This window comes from Aythya marila (genome assembly GCF_965140915.1).
Source record: "Aythya marila genome assembly, chromosome: Z".
NCBI lineage: Eukaryota > Metazoa > Chordata > Aves > Anseriformes > Anatidae > Aythya > Aythya marila.
Window position 1 is genome coordinate 53,135,261 of NC_139080.1, and position 20,087 is coordinate 53,155,347.

The 20,087-nt window shown below is 45.3% G+C and overlaps 1 protein-coding gene across 2 annotated transcripts in view; it reads left to right on the forward strand.

Moving 5' to 3' along the window:
* The window catches only part of ABCA1 (ATP binding cassette subfamily A member 1), a 90,658-nt gene that overhangs the window by 38,898 nt on the left and 31,673 nt on the right, over nucleotides 1-20,087 (forward strand). For both annotated transcript variants that reach the window (XM_082783680.1, XM_082783681.1), the window contains exons 6-10: nucleotides 3,820-3,941; nucleotides 6,972-7,163; nucleotides 13,849-13,935; nucleotides 18,452-18,692; nucleotides 19,305-19,444. In XM_082783680.1, the coding sequence (XP_082639806.1) occupies nucleotides 3,820-3,941; nucleotides 6,972-7,163; nucleotides 13,849-13,935; nucleotides 18,452-18,692; nucleotides 19,305-19,444 (782 nt within the window). The remainder of the gene's footprint in view (nucleotides 1-3,819; nucleotides 3,942-6,971; nucleotides 7,164-13,848; nucleotides 13,936-18,451; nucleotides 18,693-19,304; nucleotides 19,445-20,087) is intronic.

The window sequence follows — 20,087 nt, forward strand, 5'->3', positions numbered from 1 at the left end:
GTGAAGGTGCTGGAAGGACTGTCAGGAAACTCTGAATCTTGAACAGATTTAAAACAGTCCTGAAGGAGATGGTCTTCAATATGAAAATCCGGAATTTCTGTTTTCCCTGCCCAGAGCTCAGCCCCCTGCGTCAGTTCGAAGCAACAGGAAAGCCGTGTCTTTCATGAAGTCAGTGTCCGTGAAATGTTGCCATGTGTGATTGTTTAATCCTGACCTGTGATTTCAGAGAGGAAGGGTGGTTTTGTGGTTAAGGCACAAGACCGCCAGTTCTGGGAGCTCTTGGTTCTGCTGGAGACTTCCGTGCGTGACTGTAGGGAGGACATTTCTCCCTGCCCCACAGGGGAAGTGGACTTCTTGCTTCAAACAGATGGGGACTGTCTCCTGCTTTGTTGCTACACAGTGCCCAAGCTGGAGCTTGGCAGAACAAGGCTCAGCACATCAGTCCTGCTGGGCCTGCTGACATGAGGTGGTTTGCATGGTTTATAAGCACAGCCCCTGTTCTTGTTCTCCGTTGCTCTGCTTTTGTTCCTTTGTTGTCATGACTGAAATTACAAAGGTAGGCTACCGTGAACACCATCTACCTTAGTATTTCTTCTGCTGTGAGACAGTAACTTCAGATGGCCATCCCACCTCCAAATCATGGCAGGGGCTGACATCAGATCTGATCATCTATGAGCGTGGTGGCTCAGTCTGACCTCACGTTTGTGCCTGGGGCTCATCTTGACTTGTGGGACCTGAGTTGCTGACTGGGAGGCTGTACCCTGCCGTGGTGGTGGTGAGGGGAGCCTGCAATTCTGGTTTTCTGTTGCAGGCAAAGGGAGAGGGGAAGAGTCTGTCCATCCACATCAGCAAAACACAGAGGGATGTCTTTCTGACGTGCTGTACGGATGCTGCAGCTGCATTGCTGAGTGTCAGCTGGGTTGCAATAGGTGACCATACCAGTGCTCTTCGTCAGTCTCAAGTGAGAGAAGACACATGAGTTAAATACCATTCGAGCTGACATTTTGCCTCACGTTTTTTGAGTAACTTGATAGTGTGTCTGAGCTTTTATGGCAGGAAAATATTACAGTAGTTGGCCTCTGGTTGTAAAATGTGTTCTTCTACTCCAAATGTTTGCATTATTAGGTAAGCTTGATACTAACCTTCAAAAGACCTGTCTGTTTCTTTTGTTTTCTATTTTTGGGGTGGTTCTTTCAACTAATGCTTTTGTATTTCATATACCCTTGTGGGCAAGCAACCTTGGAGGAGAATGGCTGTTTTCAAGAGGAAAGATCTATTAACTTTCATCTTCTTGAAATACCCAGGACAGGAATTTAGACTGATTGCAGTGTGCAATGCTTTTCTGTGGCTTCACGTGCAAGTTGTTACGCGTGCCTCTGTGACTGGGGGTGTGACATGAGACACTGAGCCGTGAGTGCTAGAAGTAGGACCAGACAGGGTGGGGGAGAAAAAAAGCACAGAGAGAGAGGCTGTATGTTTGTTTGGGGTGGTGCAGTGGGACCATGATGTTTGGATTTGGCCCCTTGGTCTCACAGAGCTTCCACATGTGGTCTCAGGCACACAAAGGATATGGCCAAGTAAGCATAGGTTCATGCCCAGCCAGCTGGAAGCTAAGTATTATCCCACAAGCAGTTCTGGTAACTTCACGTGCTGGTAACTTTATGTTCTGTTCCCATCATGTTTTCTTCCAAATGATGATGAAAACCCCTTCAGGCATTTGTAGGAGTTGCCTTAGAAGTCAGCTTTGATTTTCAGCAAATTCTAGTGCTGAGCAAGTCTGAAAATATTCAGCGTGATAAAAAGGAAGGGGAGAAATACCCTGTTAACCCTGGACGGGTTAATTACAGTTGTGAAGGATGGCAGGCTGTTCCTCCCCATGGTGATTGCAGAGAGGCCAGCAGGAGTCCAAGCACTGTTCATGTTGCTTTCCTACAACTACCTACACAGTCTGCTCCTGACCAAGGAAATCCTACTTTTGCATGGCAGACCCAGTGCATCTCCTCTTCTCCCTGCAAACAAACAACAATGAGGATTCAGAAAAATAGGGGAATTATTGCTTGATTTTTTTTTTTTAAAGGTGTATGGTCCCTTTAAGAGGAGCTTGAAAAATCCTCCAAACAGGGACAGACTACATGAAAAAGCTTGCAAACATCTGAACTTTGCATGCTAGGGCACCTTCAGCCAGCTACCCTTTTGTCCATCTGAGTCTCTGAACCATTGATGATCTCACCAAAAAAACAAACAAGCTGCAGGAGCGCTTGAGCAGCTCGTGCCTTTTCAGGAGCAGCCAAGGAATGGGGCTGGGGAGGTTTTCCTTCAGCAGCACTGAGGCCGGCTGCTTTAGCCTCTGCAGGGGAGGAGGAAAGCGCGAGGCGGCCACACATTATGGCAGCAGCAGCGGGTGGTTTCCTTGCGAGGTTTCCTGCAAACGCAGAGGGCGAGGGAGCAGCCTTTGTCCTGAAGTAACCTCTGCATCGCTGCGGCCGAGGGTGGTGGTGGTGGTGCCGGCTGCTCGCGCGGAACCAGAAGGCGACAGGGCGTTTGTAACTGGAGATGTGGACGAGGGAGCGATGACCGACAGTAACCCGGCGCGCTTCGTGCCGCAGGAGCAGCGCCTGTGGCCTGCTGCCGGGGCGCCCGCAGCCTGCCCGGGCTGGGCCTGGCACTGCGGGTGATGGGGTTTCTGCCTCAGGGTGGGTTTTCTAGGAGGGATCACCAGCCTGGTGAAGCGAAAAAATGAAATGTTGGGGGTAGCAGCAGCTGCTGTTACTCCGCCTGTTACTCCTAGGGCTGCCTGCGGGACTTTTCCTGTCAGGGCTTGATCTTTGCTGTGGGCTCCCACATCCTGCTCTTCTTGAGTAGACAAAGCAGCATGATGCCCTGCCGGTGGGCTCAGTGTCACCTGGAAATCTTCACCCCAGCAAATCCTGTCAGGCCTCCTCTCTTGGCTCTCCCTGCCATAGCTGCTTTCCTCCTTGTCTCCACTTATCAAGCATAGTGAAAAGTGAGTTGGCCTCTCGAAAGAAAGAAACAGCATGAGGGGCAGTCAGTTGCTTAAGCTCGAGGCTTGTGAACTTTAATACTGTACATGGGTTTATAATTTCCAGATGGCTCGCGTCTGCTGTGAGGGAGATATGCATTTTTTTAAAACTGGGAGATGAAAGGTGAAGGTGAAGCTTTGTGAAAAGAAAATGGAAAAAAAGTGTTTGCAGAAATTTTGCCAGAGTGGTTAAGATTTGTTCCTATGTTTTCATGCGGTTCTATATGAGCTGATCTCTTTTTGTCTGCACACATCAGACTTAGAAATATTTTGTGGTAGAGTACATATAGTAGTTTTGTAGAGTACATCTTGTAGTTACTATTAGCATAATTAAATACGGACTACTAAATCCCTCCATGGTCCATGTACCAGCTGAGTCTTGCATTCAGTAAGAGCACAGGGATTATGTGAACCTGAGTCTTTGTGCAAGGCTAATGCTGGAGTAGATTTCACCCCAATGCAGGGTTATAGCTTGGTCTCCCTTGCTGCTTCTGTGTTGGACTAATGGGGAGTGTGTGCAAATTGAGTTTAAGTTTTAAATAAAGTTGCTTTTAATCCCCCAACCCCCGTTTTGAGACCAAGACATCATAGTTTGACATCTCTCAAAGCTGCTGTGCTTCAGAGCATTTTGCTAGCAGCTCCTGCTTTCTTTATGCTATTGTTTGCGTAATCCCCTCTCCCCTATTTGTCAGCTGTTGCTTTTCCTGTTCAGAGCTCTCACATGAATTTCCTTTTGGCTTTGCCCTGACCAAAATGTTGCTGGTTTTGTCACTTTTCAGACTTGAAACTTCGGGATTTCCTGGTTGACAACGAGACGTTCTCAGACTTCCTCTATCATAATGTGTCCATGCCATCATCTGCAGTAGAGGAGCTACTGAACGCAGAGGTCAAGCTCCAGCAGGTAAAGAGTGCTTTCAACCACTAAAATAATGGTCAGTCCATTGTTTGTTTAACTATAGTGCCATGATCCACAGTGCAGGACCCCTCTTTGCTAGGTGCTGTACAGAGAGGAAAATGCAATCCCTGCTTCTCTCTTCCTCCTTACCCTCAACTTACTGTTTTATTTGGTTGTAAACTGCAAAAAGACACTGAGACCCACAAGGAAATGTTTTGATTAGCATAAGAAACCAGCCTTGTACCCTTCAGGCTAAATGGAATTTCCTATTTCCTATCCTTTTTTTTTTTTCTTTTTTTTTTTTTCCACCCAGTGAAACATTAATTAGGTTGCTAGTGCTGCACCTGAGTCAGGGCAATCCCAGACAGGAGTACAGACTGGATGGGGCCTTGGCCAACCTGATCTAGTGGGTGGCACCCCTGCCTGTGCCAGGGAGGTTGGAGTTAGATGGAGTTAGATGATCTTTAATGCCCCTTCCAACCCGAGCCAGTCTAAGATTGTAGGTACAGCTGCTGCCCCCCTTCCACATAGTGTCTCATTCTTCAGTGAATTCTCGCCAGCCATCTTTTTCAGTGCAGTTTGATAATTATTCCTACAAGTTAAGTTGTACTAAAAAAAAAAAGGTGAAAAATAAATAGATGACATATCTATAAATGGGTGACAGCTTCTCTCACGTAAGGCTGTACAGAAAGGCCAATTCCGATTATGCAAACCTCTCACGGTAAATGCAGCCTTCTCCTGCAGTCTGTCAGTGCCCTATAGTTGCCTAATAAGCCCAGAATTACAGTTTGTAACCAAGTAGGGAACTGGAATTTCTGAGGAGAAAGTTCGCTGATGTTACTGTAATGTACTCCAGTGTCCTAAGCAGGGTCATGTATCCAGTGCACCACATACACTACAGAAGCATAAAATTGGCCAAAGCCTTGTCCAGATGTGCACGTTGCATCCTGGGGCAGAGAAGCTCAACCTCGTGTTTCTCTGACAGTAGCAGGCATGCTGAGGGGCCGTGGGGTTTGGAAGGAGCCCAGACCACCAGTGGGCAGGCAGCTGTGTGATCACATGCTGGATCATGGCTCGGATGGCAGGAGTAGGGCCATATCTGCGGGAAAAAGGCTGAGGTCCTGGTCTGGGCTGCAGCGTGACCCATTCAATGGCAGTGAGGAGCAAATAACAGTGGCCAGGTGTATGCTGCCTGGCACAAATCTCCCTGTTTTATACAACAGGGACAGTCCCAGGAGAGGACAGTGTGACCTGTGAACCTAAAACAGTCACCTGTGACTGCTTTCTTGGAAATGAGCTTGGCATTTTGGGAGTCTTAGGGAACTAACCTGCCATTTATTTGCTTATTGAAGACACTGTGGCTTCAGGTGGCTCAAAATGTTGAAGAGAATTGGCTAGGTGTGACTGGGTAGGTTGGAAGGGTAGGTAGGGCCTTTGTGTTAGGGTCATGAGCCATGGATGGGCTGTGTTTGATAAGAGTATCTTTTATCCAAAGGAGCTTGAAATCTGAGTGAAATAGATGGTCAGACACTAGAGATTTGTTCATCCTCATTTTTTAAGTGAGCACTGAGAGACACTGGTTTTCTGTATATCCACCCAGGGAAGCTATTTTTGACTGAGCCCACAACTCCTGAGTGTCATTCCAGTTTCACAGGAATATCCCTTTTACAGCATGTGGTAGTAACGCTGCTGGCAAAAAAAAAAAAAAAATCTTTCTAAAAAGTCTTGACTTCTTGATGCAGGAGCTATTCTGTGTATTCAGCCGAGTGTGCAGCATAGAAACATCCTATTTTTGGCATGTGGATGCAGACTAAAGTTAAAGGTTTGCATAAGTGTTGCATTATAAATCTCTTCCCTCTCATATCATTTCCATCTGCTTGTTTTCTGAACATAGTGCGCTTTTTCCCCCTGGATTGTTGATGCCCTTTTGGTTTTGAAAGACAAGAAAATTCTCAAGCTTACCAGCATTACGCAGAAACTGTTAACTCTTCTGGGATGTAGATCAATCCTCTTTAGTTTTTGCTGGAAGTTGGGCAATGCATGTTGGGTATTACAAAAGAACAGAAAACATAAACTGTAAAGCTCTTGTTCACTGTGTGTTCACAATCAAATTGTTCACTCTCTCTAGCCCCAAGGCAAACAAAATATCCTTTCCAAAAAGATTCCAGATTTTCCTTGTGTTTATTACTTTTTTGAAGTGTGTACCTGTTTGCTGTGCACCTCTTTCTTGTTGAACAAACCTAGATGTTTTATTGACCTTATTAAAGAAATAAACTTGCCTAACAGGGCTGAAAGGTGTTCATGATCAATCAGAGCAATTTTACGCATTTCCTTCACAAACAAGGTGATTGTTTGTGGAAGAGTAAACCTCATCCACAAGCAAACCATCACCTTAAGTAAAAATATGCCCATAAAAGAAGACTTGAGGATCTTATCTCTTGTTTGTTGCAGTCAGTAAGATTATTCTTTATTTCACTGGTACATTATCTGCCCCCGAAACATTGCAAAATGTTTATCTTGGCTGCTAGTAAAGAGATGCATCAAGAGCTACAGGAGAAGGTGATCCTGATCCAGAACCACACTGAAAACGTAGCTGGCAGATCCAACTAAGGAGTTGGGGACATAGGTCTTTTGCCCTTCACATATATTTGTCAGACTTGTGTCTGGTCACAAGCCTTGCTTTGTCCCTGTGGCTCAGTTCCCAGGAGACTGAATATTGGGCAATGCGTGTACCCTTGATTGGAGAAAATGGCTGCTGTGGAGGACAAGATTACTGCTGCTCTGAGCATGTGTGCAGGGAAGTGGGGAGAGACCTGTGTCCCCCAGGACTTTTCCCCCACGTACTCTGCAGGGAAACATGTTTTTCTTGGAATTCAGAGTTGCGTGTGGGTCGGGACCATGCAACTTGTAGAGAAAAATGCCCTCTTCCCTCTATCTGGAAATGTCATGAATGGTTAGTTTTGTCTAGGTGATGACCAGCTTTGTTCTATGACTCTTACACGTAGGGAGATTTATATGCTTTTCTCACTTGTCTAGGTCATAGTGTCTGGCTACCGAATGCGATTGCGAGATCTCTGCAATAGCTCAATGCTGTCTGAATTTCTTACAATCCAAAATCAGTCAGTGGCCATGGACTCTGAAGCCTTCCTTTGCGCCTTACCAAAGGAAAAGCTCCTTGCAGCCGAACAAGCCTTCCGTGCTAACCTGAATCCTTTGAAGCCTCTTCAGGTGAGTCTAATAGTTGAACTTGTGAGAAGCTATCATTGACATTGTGGTGTTTTCAATCTGGGAATTTATCTCTGTATTTCTAGAGTGAATTGTTTATTGGCATTAAGAAAGAATATGGTCTTTATCATTGAAGCTTGAACAAAGTTGCTTCTTCCTGTCATTCCTACCCTTTCCGTTGCAGTGTTACTTGCATAGTGTAAATGTGTGTGGGCTATGATTTAGTTTGTCAAGAGGAAAATATTTATGCGGTATAGTAACAAACAGATGATGGGTTGTCCCTGTGTTTTGGTCAGCTGTATCGCAGCTGAAATGAGCACAGGTGTTAGACCGGCCCATGCTGGGTGCTAAAACCGTCATCCTCTGCACTTAGCAAGGGGCTGTATGTAGAGTGCGGAAATTCCTCACCAGGAGCAGATTTAATTCATATGAAGAGGAGTCAACTGTTAAAGACCCTGATTGAAAGGCTGACCAACTAAACAGATTTTGGAGCAAGTGCTCCAAAACTCATTGAAATTAAGGAAAACGTGTCAATTAGGGTGTGATTGCAATCTGGGCAGACTTAGCCGCTTATTCTAAGAAACCCCAGTGATGTTTTGTTGTTACATGCCCACAATATCTGGATAAAGAGCAAAAGTTTGAGGAAGTTAGTGCTGGAAATATCAGCGAGAAGGGACCACAGAACCCACTCTGTTACCCAGTAAAACAAACACTCTCTTGTGTGCACTGAAAGAAATAAACACTTTGGCTGTGTGAGTTTCCAGATTTGATGAGCCTTTCAGGACAGAAAGTCATGTACCACTTGCTTGGCTTTGTCCCCAGTCAAAGAGGGTCATTAATAAGTACTGGAATCATGTTACTCTTCAGTGCAGTGCACAGTGGACAGTTCTCTCTGCAGATCATTTTCTGTTTGCCATGTGTCCCCCATCTGCATTTTTTCTTTCTTGCTGGAAGTGCAAGCTAATCATGAGCATTAAGAAATAAGGTAACATTACTGAAACCACCCTCGTAACAAAAATGAGCAAAAAATGAAAAAAAATCAGAAAATGGCTATAAGCAATTTCTTTTGTGCAGTTTGATGTATATATGCATGCATTCACTTTAAATCATTCAGAGTCTCTAGAGTTTTTGGAACTGAGTAGGATGAAAGTAACCAGCTAGCACCATTCATCATCGTCCTTTTGGGCCCTCTGGAGACTCCAGGTAGTTTTTACTCATGTTTGAAAGTCTCTACAATTGAGCTGGCAGAAGCAGATACTATGTCTCTGTTGTTACATCTGTATTGTTTACTGGTGAAAGAAAGCAGTCATAAGCCACTCTGATAGTGCTACTTGGCAACAGCAAAGTAGAGACATTAAGAGCAATTTTGGGTGACTTCTGAGAAGTTTGCTCATGATCCTGGCTTTAGAGAAGCCCAAGGCCTGAAGCCAGAAGTTCTAAACCTGCTGTATATTGTACACCATCCAGTAGAGGTCCATGGGTTTCTTCAGAAAAATGTTGCATGCTATCCACTAGTAAAAGCTGCTGTAATGGCTCAGTGAGTGAAATAAAACCAAGTTGCATCAGTATGGCCAGGCAAAATGATTAAAATAACATCAGGATCATGACCAATACATTTGAAACTTGGTGGCTTTAAAGGCTGAAAAAAAAAAGCCTTGACCTGTAGTAACATCTTGGAACAAAGAGAGAACTTTCTGTTCTTAAACAAAGAAGGCTTTTGACAAATAGCTTATCATTAAAGGCACTGGGGTCAAATCTTGGACAAGCACGCTGAAGCTAGCGTGCACCCTATCCACTACAGAGCCTGCAAACCAATGCCAGCAAGTTGACTGTCCCAGAGATTTATTTTTAATTTTTGGCTTAATCCCCTTGATGTCAGTAAGTAAAAGTAAGGGCCAAGTCAGATGCAGGTACAACAGAAATTTAGAGGCAGGTATTTGGCTCACATGATGAGATCTAAGCTCTGCTTGCTGGTTTTTGGGGAGGCAGAGAAAAAAACATCTTAATATAATTAGGTAGATACAACTGGAATGACGAGGACTTGGAACAATGTGCAAGAACTGTGTAAGTTCAACACTAAAGTCTTGAACAGTAAAATGGAAGTTTTTGCTGTTCAAGTGGCTGTCATGTCTGGTGTGCTGCATATGGAAGATGCAGGCCAGCATCCACCTGCTTGCTCTTGCCCTTGTACATTCCTGTTTGTTGTTCCCTCCGCAAGACCATAAGCAAATTGCGTTAGGGAATTGACCTGGATTAGAATGAACTAATGTAATTGTATGGTTACACAAACATTTGTGCAGAAAGATGGAGGGGGGTTGGTATAAGACTGGGAACCGAGTGGTCAGGGTGTATGGGGAGGGGACTTGAGACCCCTGTGTCAACACATGCTTCTATTAGCTTAAAGTGTTTATGCCTTTGCAGCCTGAGGGAAACAATAAGTGTTTCAGGTAACTCAAAACAAAACAGTTTTTTTTTTTTTTTTTTTTTTTTTTTTTTTGTGAATGATGAAGAGACCAGAGTTTTAAAAAGCAAATTAAAACAGGTGCACAGTGAAATGTGTGAGCTCTGAATGTCACGGCACTGTAAAGGAAGTTTGAAAAAGAAGGCAAAAACTCAATACTTGTCTTTGCATATCTGCTTATCTGTTCTATCCCAAACAGACACTGAGTGTTGCACGAAGTGGATTAGTACAGTTAAGATAAAGGATTTCCAATTAAAATTTTTACCTACGCCTTTCTAGCTCTGCCACTGATCCTTTGTGTGACTTTCAATTACCCTACTCTTGTAGGGTGAGAAAACAGAGCCAGGATGGTAGAGGCATGGTAGGGAAGTTCAGGTAGGCCTCCTTGTTACCTCCTTTGTAAGAACCTATTTGGGGAGGGCTTTTTAAGATGGAAGAAAATCTGGGAGTGATCACAGGGTGCCATGGCAGAGGATCAGCTTTCCTTCTTGAATGGAGTATTCGATCTGCTAGAAGCAACAAATGTTTATAAAAGTCAGATTCTTTTTTCTAGGTCCCACATCTCAATCTTCATCCATTCCCTGAAGCATTTTTGGCCAACAATAAGAACAATGGGCTGTAGTACATTTTGTTCAAGCCAGTTGCAGGCACAGCTTGTCTTCAGTGGAAGGTTTGCCTTCCACTGGGTGTATTCAGTGAGACTAAAGTGGGGCAGGAGGAGCTGGTTGGAGAAAAACAGAGAAACAGAACCTCTAATTCCATGCAGACAAGTTTTATTTTCAGCTATCTCTCTGTGCTAGGCCAGGAGTTGTCCCATGGAAGAACTGTACAGGCAGGGGAAGGTTATGAGGAGCAATGGCATTAAGTCAGAGATGTCCCAACAGACTGGTGTTGATGGGTAGGGACTATCTTATAGCATAAAATTACATGTCTGTGCAACAACGTTTACCTCTGCAAATCTCCCCAGTTTAAAAAACAACTTGGAGGGAGACTGTTAAGTGACAGAGACATTTCAGATTGGCCTTGTGGGATTTTGTCTCAGCAGTGCTGCTCAAGAAGGGCTTTGCCACATTCACTTCCAGTGGTGTGGGTCTGTAACAAGCCATAAACATGTTGTGGCTTCTGTACTGTAGTGGTGCTAGAAGGAGTGTGGGTGAGCACATGAAACTCCAATTGTTCTTTTCCCTTCATAATGCAGCTGGTATTTTGTCATATGGTTAGCATGAACTAAGCATTGAATGTTGAATGCATTCCAGTTGAAAAAAAAAGGCTTTAGAAAAGGTCTCGTAATGTAAATACATGCTGCAACTAAACTTGTGGCTTTCCTTGCTCTTTTGAGTGTTTTCGGTCAAGCACAATGATATCATGATTTCAAGCAGCTGTACTTTGGGACTTCCACTCCCAGGAAACAAAAGCAGAAACACAAAGCATGTGATTTTTCTGCAAAGTTCAGTGCTCAGTTTCCACTAAGATCAGCGTAAAATTGTAATAACTGTTTCAAAGCAAACATGGCAGTGGTCTCTTAAGCAGAAGCAATTACCTGTTACGCTGCAGCAAGTGACAATTTTGTTGTAACCTCCCAGCACTTCAAATACGGATGTGTTCTCGTGTATGTTAAAGAGTTTTCCATCCCTTCTAGCAGGAGCTGACAGGTGGGTTTATTTAAGGCTTGTCTTGACTGGGCAGTCAACTCTAGTTACCTCGAGTATTTCTGTGTTTTGTGTCCTGTAAGCGCGCACATGCGAGCACACAGCGTGTGCTTAGTGCAATGGGTAGCTGCAGAATATTAAGACATTTGCATGCCCTAAAAGGCAAGACTAGATGAAGGCATAACTTACCAGCCACAAGCACAGTAATTGTACAGGGCAGCTCTGTTCAAAACCTGCTAGAACTTTGTCTTTCCACCATGTGCCAGGAAAAGACAGGTGATGTCTTCCAGCATTTCACCAGCAAATGAGCCATTACCCCCACCTTGTTTTAGTGCAGACACCTGCAAAATACACTGTCACACTGGGACCAATCCTACTTGAGAAGTGCTGAATCTAGAGGACACTTCTGAATGTAAAGAACTACGCAGAGCCACTGCAAAAAGTTATTTTCCAGGGAAACTGATGACATTTCAGGGTCAGATTTGAAAACTTGAATCTCATAAGGCTTACATACTTGTTCAGACCAAAGTCCTATTCAACTCGGTGTCCCTTGAGTGCTACTCCAGCCGCGCTACTTCTTCAGCTAAGCCTGAAAACTTGGTATTTTTTTTCTGTCATGAATTCTTCTTAGCCTTTTTCAATCCCATGTTAACTTTTACCTTCAGCATTGCATAGTATGCACAAAATTTTTCCATTTTGACTGGGTTGTGTGTGAAGTAGCTCCTTTGGTTTGTATTAAACCAATCATTACAATGGAAGCCCTCTGTTCTTCTCTGATGAGGTGCAGTGAACAATCATGCTCTATTCATGTTCTCCATCCCACTACTAATTCTACAGACCCCTGTCATATCCTCTGCTTGTCAATAAGATTTCTGTTGAAGAACTGTGGTCTCTTGTTCTTCCGTCAGAAGCCATTTGTATCTTAAAATCATACTTGTGGCCTTCTTCTGTACTTGTGTTCTTTTGGAGATGGAGGATCCAAAATTGCACATAGTACTTGAGAGACAAGAAAGCACCATGGATGTATATTGGTGTTGACCCGTCTTATCATAGTAATTCTGCGATCTCTTCTCTGTGTGGTGCTAGCTAGTTCAGAACCATCCCGGGGTATCTTAAGGTAGAACTGTCTTCTCCCTGTGTACTTTACTTTGCAGCACTGAATTTCATCTGGCACTTTATAACAGTGTGTCAACATGAGGTCTTTCACTAATCCTTTGCAATTGGCTTTCGACTTTCACTATTCTGAACCAATTAGTATCATCAGAAAACCCTTCCTCATCCACCCTGTCCCTGAATACACCAAACAATGCAAATCTGCATAGAGCTTGATGAAGTGTAATGGAGCTGACCGGGCTTGTCTTACAGTATGCACGAATCTAGGACTTTCTACTTCATCTCATTGCTGAAGTGGTAGTGCAGGTACGTAGCTTTGATATTTGCTATGTGTATTCCTTTAAAATGGCTTGAAGATCTTATCCTGTGGGGAGTTTTAATTGCTTTTCTTCTAGCTCTGATGTGTTTTGGTTTATCTGAACCTTAAGGTCTGTGTTCAGTAGAAATTCATAGACGCTAGAAAGCCTCCCTGAATTTACAGCTGGCTTTGGAGCAGGCATGAACTGAGCACTCAGCAAAGTTAGCTAGGTGTAAATATCCCAGCAGCAGATCAGTGGAACAGTGCCCAGTTACACCAGCTGACACCGACCAACTCTTACTACCCTTCAGCAAGTCAGCTGGAGCATGTGAAAGACTCCAGACTTTGCTTCCAGCAATTGTCTTGGGAAGGATGGAAAAAATGAAAGGCTTCAGCCCAAAAGATTTGTACTAAAATCAAGGGTCTTGACTGTTCCTCTGTGTCACAATGCTGTAATATGTAGCTATGAATGTGAAATCTTAGGAAATGATTTTAATCCTCATTCCTCTGAAAGAAGGATTGTGTCCAAAGCATTAGGCTAAAGAGTCTTGATGCTTCTCTTGCAGTAAATGTTTCTCATGTAGTCAAAGGTAGTGCTTTAACTTTTAGTCAAAGGTAGTACTTTAACTTTATCCAGAAATAAAACAGAAGAAAAAAGAAAGAAAAACCCAGCCCCCCCACCAGTTACATGGAGGGCAACTATAAACAAGGAGTTGTCTTCAGTGGGACTCCCAGGTCAAGCAACTGCTGGAGCAAATGGAGTTTCCAGGAAGAAACTGTGCCTTCCAATTCTAGAAACCTGTCACTATTTCTGTTGTGGTGCTGTTGCTTTATGGAACCTGTTTCTTTTAAAATGCACCACTGGTTTAGTCTGAAAATGCACAGGCCTGGTGGGAGGACTCAGGTGATGAAGATCACCTGAAGGTGAGATGTACTGTGCAGCAGGATTTCTGAGCTGGAAGCTGTGGAGTCTCCATGGCATTACGGGGTGCTGAAGCCTGGGGTTGCTTGAGCTCCAGGTTGCACAGGGAGCCTGTCTTCCCTGTCAATCACTTTGCCTTGTAAGCAGTCCTAACTACTCTTCTCTACAAGGATGTCTACAATGGTTTAATTTCCGCGTTGGTTGGTGCCTGTCAATGACTCCCATCTTCTTTTTATCTCTTGCAGAGACACATTTCTTTTAACTCTTCCTTGCGGGATCTGTCAGAAACTGTGGAGGCTTTGAAAGAGAGCCTGGGAAAGCTTGTTAAAGAGGTAAGTGTGTCCTTTATGTCAGAATAATACATTGGTGTGGTGGTGGCTGCCCATGCCTGTGGTCGAGTACAAGAAGCACGTCTCCTTGGTGCAACTCAAAGTCAAGCCCCTTGCTGTTTTTCAAATTTCCCCACCATCCTACAGCTATTGTCCCTATATGTTGACAGAGGCAACACCTGCTGTGCAACCCCTTGGTGCACAGAACTCCAGATCATGGACACCAGTCTTTAGGCATGTGGCTAAAAGATTGGGTACACCCAGGAAGCGCAGGAGTTACATTTTCTGTGGGGTTTACTTTCTCAGCGGTGGCACGACAGTTACCTTTGCAATATATATCTGTTGACTAGCAGCAGCTCGCAAACTACCTGTGGAGGTTTGCCTCTGTTTCAGCTTTTTCACTCAGTTGCCAACCATGCTAGGTGTGTTTCTGTGTTGCAGATACTTGCTCTTAGGTTTGGTGAGGGTATGGCATGTGGAAGAGCTGTTGTGGATGTTACAACTGAGCAAACTGCAGGGTACTATTTGCTCTTTGTCTTTGGATAAGTAGCTTTTGGGGGCAGAGATTGTTTTCTGATCTTTGTGGGGCACCCAATGCAGTGGCATCACAGCAGCAGCTGAGAAAGGCTCCGACAAAATACAGGGATTTGCAGAGGCAAAGTGACATTGTAGAGACTGTATTTGTTTTTGCAGGTGAAACAGTGGATTAAGAATAAAGCCCTGCATGCCTAGTGTGAGTCAGAAACCCAAACCCCATTTTTTTTTATTTTAATTTTTGGAGCCAGAACCATCTTAGCCACTTTCTGCCCGGCTCCGACTTCAACATGCTGCTACCAGGCAAAAGAACATTCTCTCTCCCTCTAGCAGAGATCACAGCCACCTAAACTAAACAATAAACTGAGCCTCCTCCTCCTCGAGCCTTCCGTCCGCCCGTCCGTGCAGAGCGGTGAACGGCAGTAACCCCGGGGAGCGCAGAGGAACGGGTCACTCGGGGTTAGCAGCGTGCGCTCCCCTCCCACCCCGCCGGGAGCCAGCACCGTGCCAGCCAGCAGCCCCTGGCACGCGTCCCTCACCCCAGAGCCCCAGAACCTGCCGCTGGCTGCCTTCTGCAGTGAAATTAAGATGATTCCCGGATCAGCTGCACTTCAGACCACGGCAGAGCTCTCGCTGCTCGCAGGGAGGCTGCCCTTAAGAGTTTGGTTACAGCTGTTTCCCGTTACGTCACTTAAGCTTGCCTTTTTTTTTTTTCTTTTCTTCTTTTTTTTTTTTTCTTCTCTCTTTTTTTTTTTTCTTCTTTTTTGTCTGGGATAAAAATAATTGAAACCATGTGACATTCAGTTTGCTGATGTGGCTGAAAATGTCCCAGGGTAGCGTGCCTTTTGCTTGGCAGCTGTTTTGGGTAGGACTACCTTTTATGCTGCCTTATTACTGTGCAAACAAAGGCAGCATTTTCCTTTGCGTACAGCGTGAGCTGCTCCAGATGGCTTGACCGAAAGTTACTTCTTATTGTCTGGCAGGCTGATTTCTGTGTGAAAAGGAGGGACTTGCTCCCTTGTTTCACAGGGCAGCAGCTTGAGGGGGTGGAGAGAGCTATTGTTTGTGCCACGTCTAGAAGCCTTTCTAGCAAGGAATTTTAATTAGAGAATAGTCTGAACAAAATATTTGTCTCTTAGTGTGGGGATTGATTGGGTCCGTGTCCCTGTGCTCTTTAAATCAACCCAGGAGGGCAGATTAAACTCTGAGAGCAAGGGCAACTATTAAGAAACACGGAGCCAGGTCTGATGTCTGGGAGAAGTAGTTCAGTAACGCTTCAGCCATGTGAGATATTTGCTTCCAGTGGTGTGAACGGAGCAGCTCTGCACATCTATTGTAAAACTGGTGCCAAAGATGAAACAAAGCTGCTTGCTCAAACTTTGTTTTTAAAATAACAAATACTTTCGTTAATGCAATCCCTCTGCAAGACAGTTTGTGGCAATTAGCTACCCTTTCTGTTTCTGTACCTTTGCCTGTCCTAAGGAGCTGATGGCACTTTAGCTAAAGCAGTGGACATTTACCAAAGAAAATTCAACTGTCTTACCTAAAGTACCAAAACCTCCCAAGGCATCCCTTTGAATTGGAGACTCACACTGTTATGCCTGAAGTGCAGCCTCGGCCTTTTGGGTTGGGAGACATCAAATCCAAAATCCACCTGAGTATATTTAACCAAGTACAGTTGTTGTCTTCTCTTTTTCATTCACATCCTACGATGTTAGCGCCCTGTCAGTCACCCTGAATCTGCAGAGCCTGATTGAGTGGCACCAGGGTGCAGACAAAGGCACCAGTGAGCAGTGAGGAAATGAAAGTACTCTTGAAGCAAGTCTGGATACAAGTACTGAATCCCCAGGTTTTAGCTGTTCTCACAGCTGTCTTCTATCATATCAATGTGTCATGTGTTTTCAGGCAGCTAAAAATAGAGGCTCCTTGTGTATGTGACACAAAATAGCTCTTGTTTAGCATCAAGATTTTTTTTTTGCCCAGATGTTGGCACTTCTAGAGCATGCACAGAACTACAAATGAACACAAAGGGCCAGGTTTAACTACAGGGTAGGGCCAGAGACCCTGGGTATTCCTGCCTCAGTTGAATTAGCATTGAGTTATTATGGGACACCATTGCTTTCAGGGGTTGTTGTTGGCTGGCTTTGCCAACTGTCCTAGACCTTGAATACCTGCCATTTTATTTAAACAAAGGTGACAGAACTAAGACACGGCAGACCTGGCAGCAGGGCTTTGACTGACTCCAAAAACAGAGTAATTGGGGCCATCTAATTTTATTTCTGAGATGCATCTGAGGAGCAATTACAAATAGGTGTCTCAGCAGCTCTGCTTGCCCTTATTAGTGCAAGTCGCTATTCTGGGCAGCACAGCAAGAGCATCACAGTTCATGTCACCTGATATTCAGTAGCAGACAAGAAATCAGATCAAATGCTAGAAAAGATTTAGAAAAGGATAGGGAACCAACTGTGGAAGATGTTACCATGACACTATGCAAATCTGCGGTTTGCCCTCCTGTTTGATACGGAGTACAGAGCTAGGCACTTTGTCTCCAAAACGCAGTAGCAGACCTGAAAAAAGTTCAGAGAAGGGCAATGGGGACATTTAGAAGTGGAATGACTTTCACGTAAGGAACAAGAGAGCAGTCTGGGACCTGTCAGCCTGGTAAAGAGATGAGCTGGGGATATGACAGAGGTCTGCCGAGTTGAGTGGCCCAGAGAAAAAGAGATAGGGACTGAATGTTCACTGTGCAAAAAGTGTGGCACCAAGTGAAGCTAACAGTAGCCAAGTTTAGGAGAGGGAGAGGAGGTTCTTTCCAGTGATATGTTGTATGCTAAATATTTGCAGATGTTCAAATACCATGGAAGACATTCATTGTGAGTTAGCAAATAGACAGAAGTTCCCTGAGCTGAAAATAATTGGAATCTGGAAGGTTACTTGGGGGAAGTTTGTTCTTGGCCTTGCTTTTTTGTTTCCTAACATCCACTTACTGTCACCATCACAGAGGTTACTGAGCTAAACAGACTTTTTGTGTGTACGGACACACCTCTGTTTTCTTGCTTCTCCAGCCAGAGAGCCTGAGAGTAGTGGTCCAGTGTAGCACAAAAGCAGTGCTCATGGACGTGCATCATTTTTCTCCTCGTGGTGAGCCTGGCCATGTCTCTGAGCATGGAGACATTGATGCAGTGTCATAGGCTGAGCACCTGCTGCTTCTGTTGGTGACAGATCCTGCAGGTAGCTGCCACAACAAGTAAATGTGTCTTGCAGTACAGAATCTCCCTTCCAGCCGTGAGCATTGCATCTCTGTGCCTGGTGTTGAGCGAGCAGGGCAGTAGAAGGCTTCTCACCATGGTTGGCTTCATGTTCTGTGGAGTAAAGGCACACACCGTGGTCAGGCCTGAGGCTGCAGCTGGGCTTGTTTTCCTGGGCTTTCAGCAAAGCTGTTGACAAAGGGGCAGGGAGGTGCTAGGGCAGGCACAGCGTTGCTGGTCTAGGAGGTCAAACTTTCTGCCTGGTGTAAATCTGAGGAGGCTTGCTGACCCTGGTGGAGCTGTGCCGGGTGACACTGCCAGAGCGCTGGGGCCTGCAGCTCTGCAAGGCTGGGTCTGATTAGCTGCTCCCACTCCGTGTTGTTTCCTTATTCCCTCTTCTGAGTCGCTCCACCCCGGAGTGAGGGGACTGCTGGAATGTGAGCTATTGTGCAACCAGAGAAGTGGTTTCCATGTGAGAGGGCAGGAAAGGCAGGAACCACCACAACACTGAAGGAGAAAACGTAGAATAAAGAGCTCGATAAGTACGTGGTCTCCACGTTTTCCCACAGTGGTAGGGGGAAACACACTTCTCCCGGTCTCTCCTGTTAGTTGTGCATCCAGTGGGACTCTCATCTGTCTGAAAACAGATGTGTGGCTTGAAGGAGAACGGCAGGATCTTTTCCCTTCACTAATCCAGTTCCTACCCCTGTCTCCATTCTTCTCCCACTCCCTTCCAGTTGCTGAGCATGAAGAGCTGGAGCGACATGAGGCAAGAGGTGATGTTCCTGACCAATGTGAATGCATCAAACTCCTCTACGCAGATCTACCAGGCTGTGTCACGTATTGTGTGTGGCCATCCCGAAGGTGGAGGGCTCAAAATTAAATCCCTCAACTGGTACGAGGACAACAATTACAAAGCACTGTTCGGAGGCAACAACACTGAAGATGATGTAACCAACTTCTACGATAACTCCACAAGTAAGTGTAACCCTGTTGTGGCCCAAGGTCCCATCCACTCCATGGCTGTAATGACTGCTATATTCTAAACTTCACGGGTGAAAGCAGGTGATCCTGAGGGTCAGCATACCTGCTACTGTTCCAGAAAAGTACACACATGCTGTCTGAGCAGCCAACCACTGCCTCCTGCACGTGCCTTTAGGGACAGCAAGGGTGTCAAGATGTAAGGGATTCCCATGGACCTCTTGCAGAAGGTCCACTGAAGGCTATGTGGACCTCCTTGAAGGGAATGGAGAGCACAGTTGCATGCGGTCTTTGGAAATCTGGCCTTTTCTGTGCAATTTTGGCATGCAGTGTGTTGCATGGGCTGTGCAGGTAAGTGTGGCTGTTAATCATGGAATATGCCATTAATGCTGGAAGCTCTGCAGGTACTCCATGCTTGCTGGGCAGATGGTGAAGGCTCAGGCTGAAAAGGGCATTTTGTGGAGCTTTGCAGCAGAGGAGGGTTTTTGTTTTGTGACAGCTGCTCTGCTTTCAGCTGTGACCGTCCTTAAAGTGCGTGCGAGTGGGTCATGTGCCTTCTGCAGTTGTCACAGTGCTATTCAGCCACTCACCCCGTCCTCTCCTCCTCAGCACCCTACTGCAACGAGCTGATGAAGAACCTGGAATCCAGCCCGCTTTCCAGAATTATTTGGAGGGCTTTGAAACCCTTGCTGATTGGGAAGGTCTTGTACACTCCAGACACACCAGCCATAAGGAAGGTCATGACTGAGGTAACTCTAACCCTATCCTCTGATACGCAGTGTGAGGTATGTGCTCTGGCTGTACAGCTAAGCTTCTCTGTGTTAAATTGGGTCCAGATGCAAGCCTAGAAATGATTGTCCACAAAGCACAGCCTCCATAGTCACTCACTTCCCATGCCAAAGGCTTGAAGAGAAAAGGCCAGTCTCTACTCCATGTCTACACCTTACTGGAGACATTTGTGGTGGTGCTTTGTGATTACCCGCAGGATTTGCAGCTCTGATGTGGGATATGAGACTGGGAAAGACCTTGATATGCCTTCAGATATCTTTCCTCTCCTCCGTTGCAGGCTGATAGCTGATCCTTAACCATTTCTGATAGCAGTTTACCTAATGTGCTCTCTATTTCCCCTCAGCAGACTCTCCTAGCACCTGGGGAAGGGCTGCCTCTGTGTGCCCTTCATCTCCAAATTCCACCAAGCCTTAAGAGTAGTCTTCCGAGCAGGCCCTGCTCAGCCACAGCCATCTTCACTCCCTCTTCTAATTTTCCTTCCAATATGCACATGCCTTTCCTTACTCCTGCCCTTGAGGAAGCTGTTGCTCTTTGAATATAAGCAATGCTCAGTACTTCACTTGACAGGTCAATACACCCTCTCAGCCTGCTGTGGATCTGAGC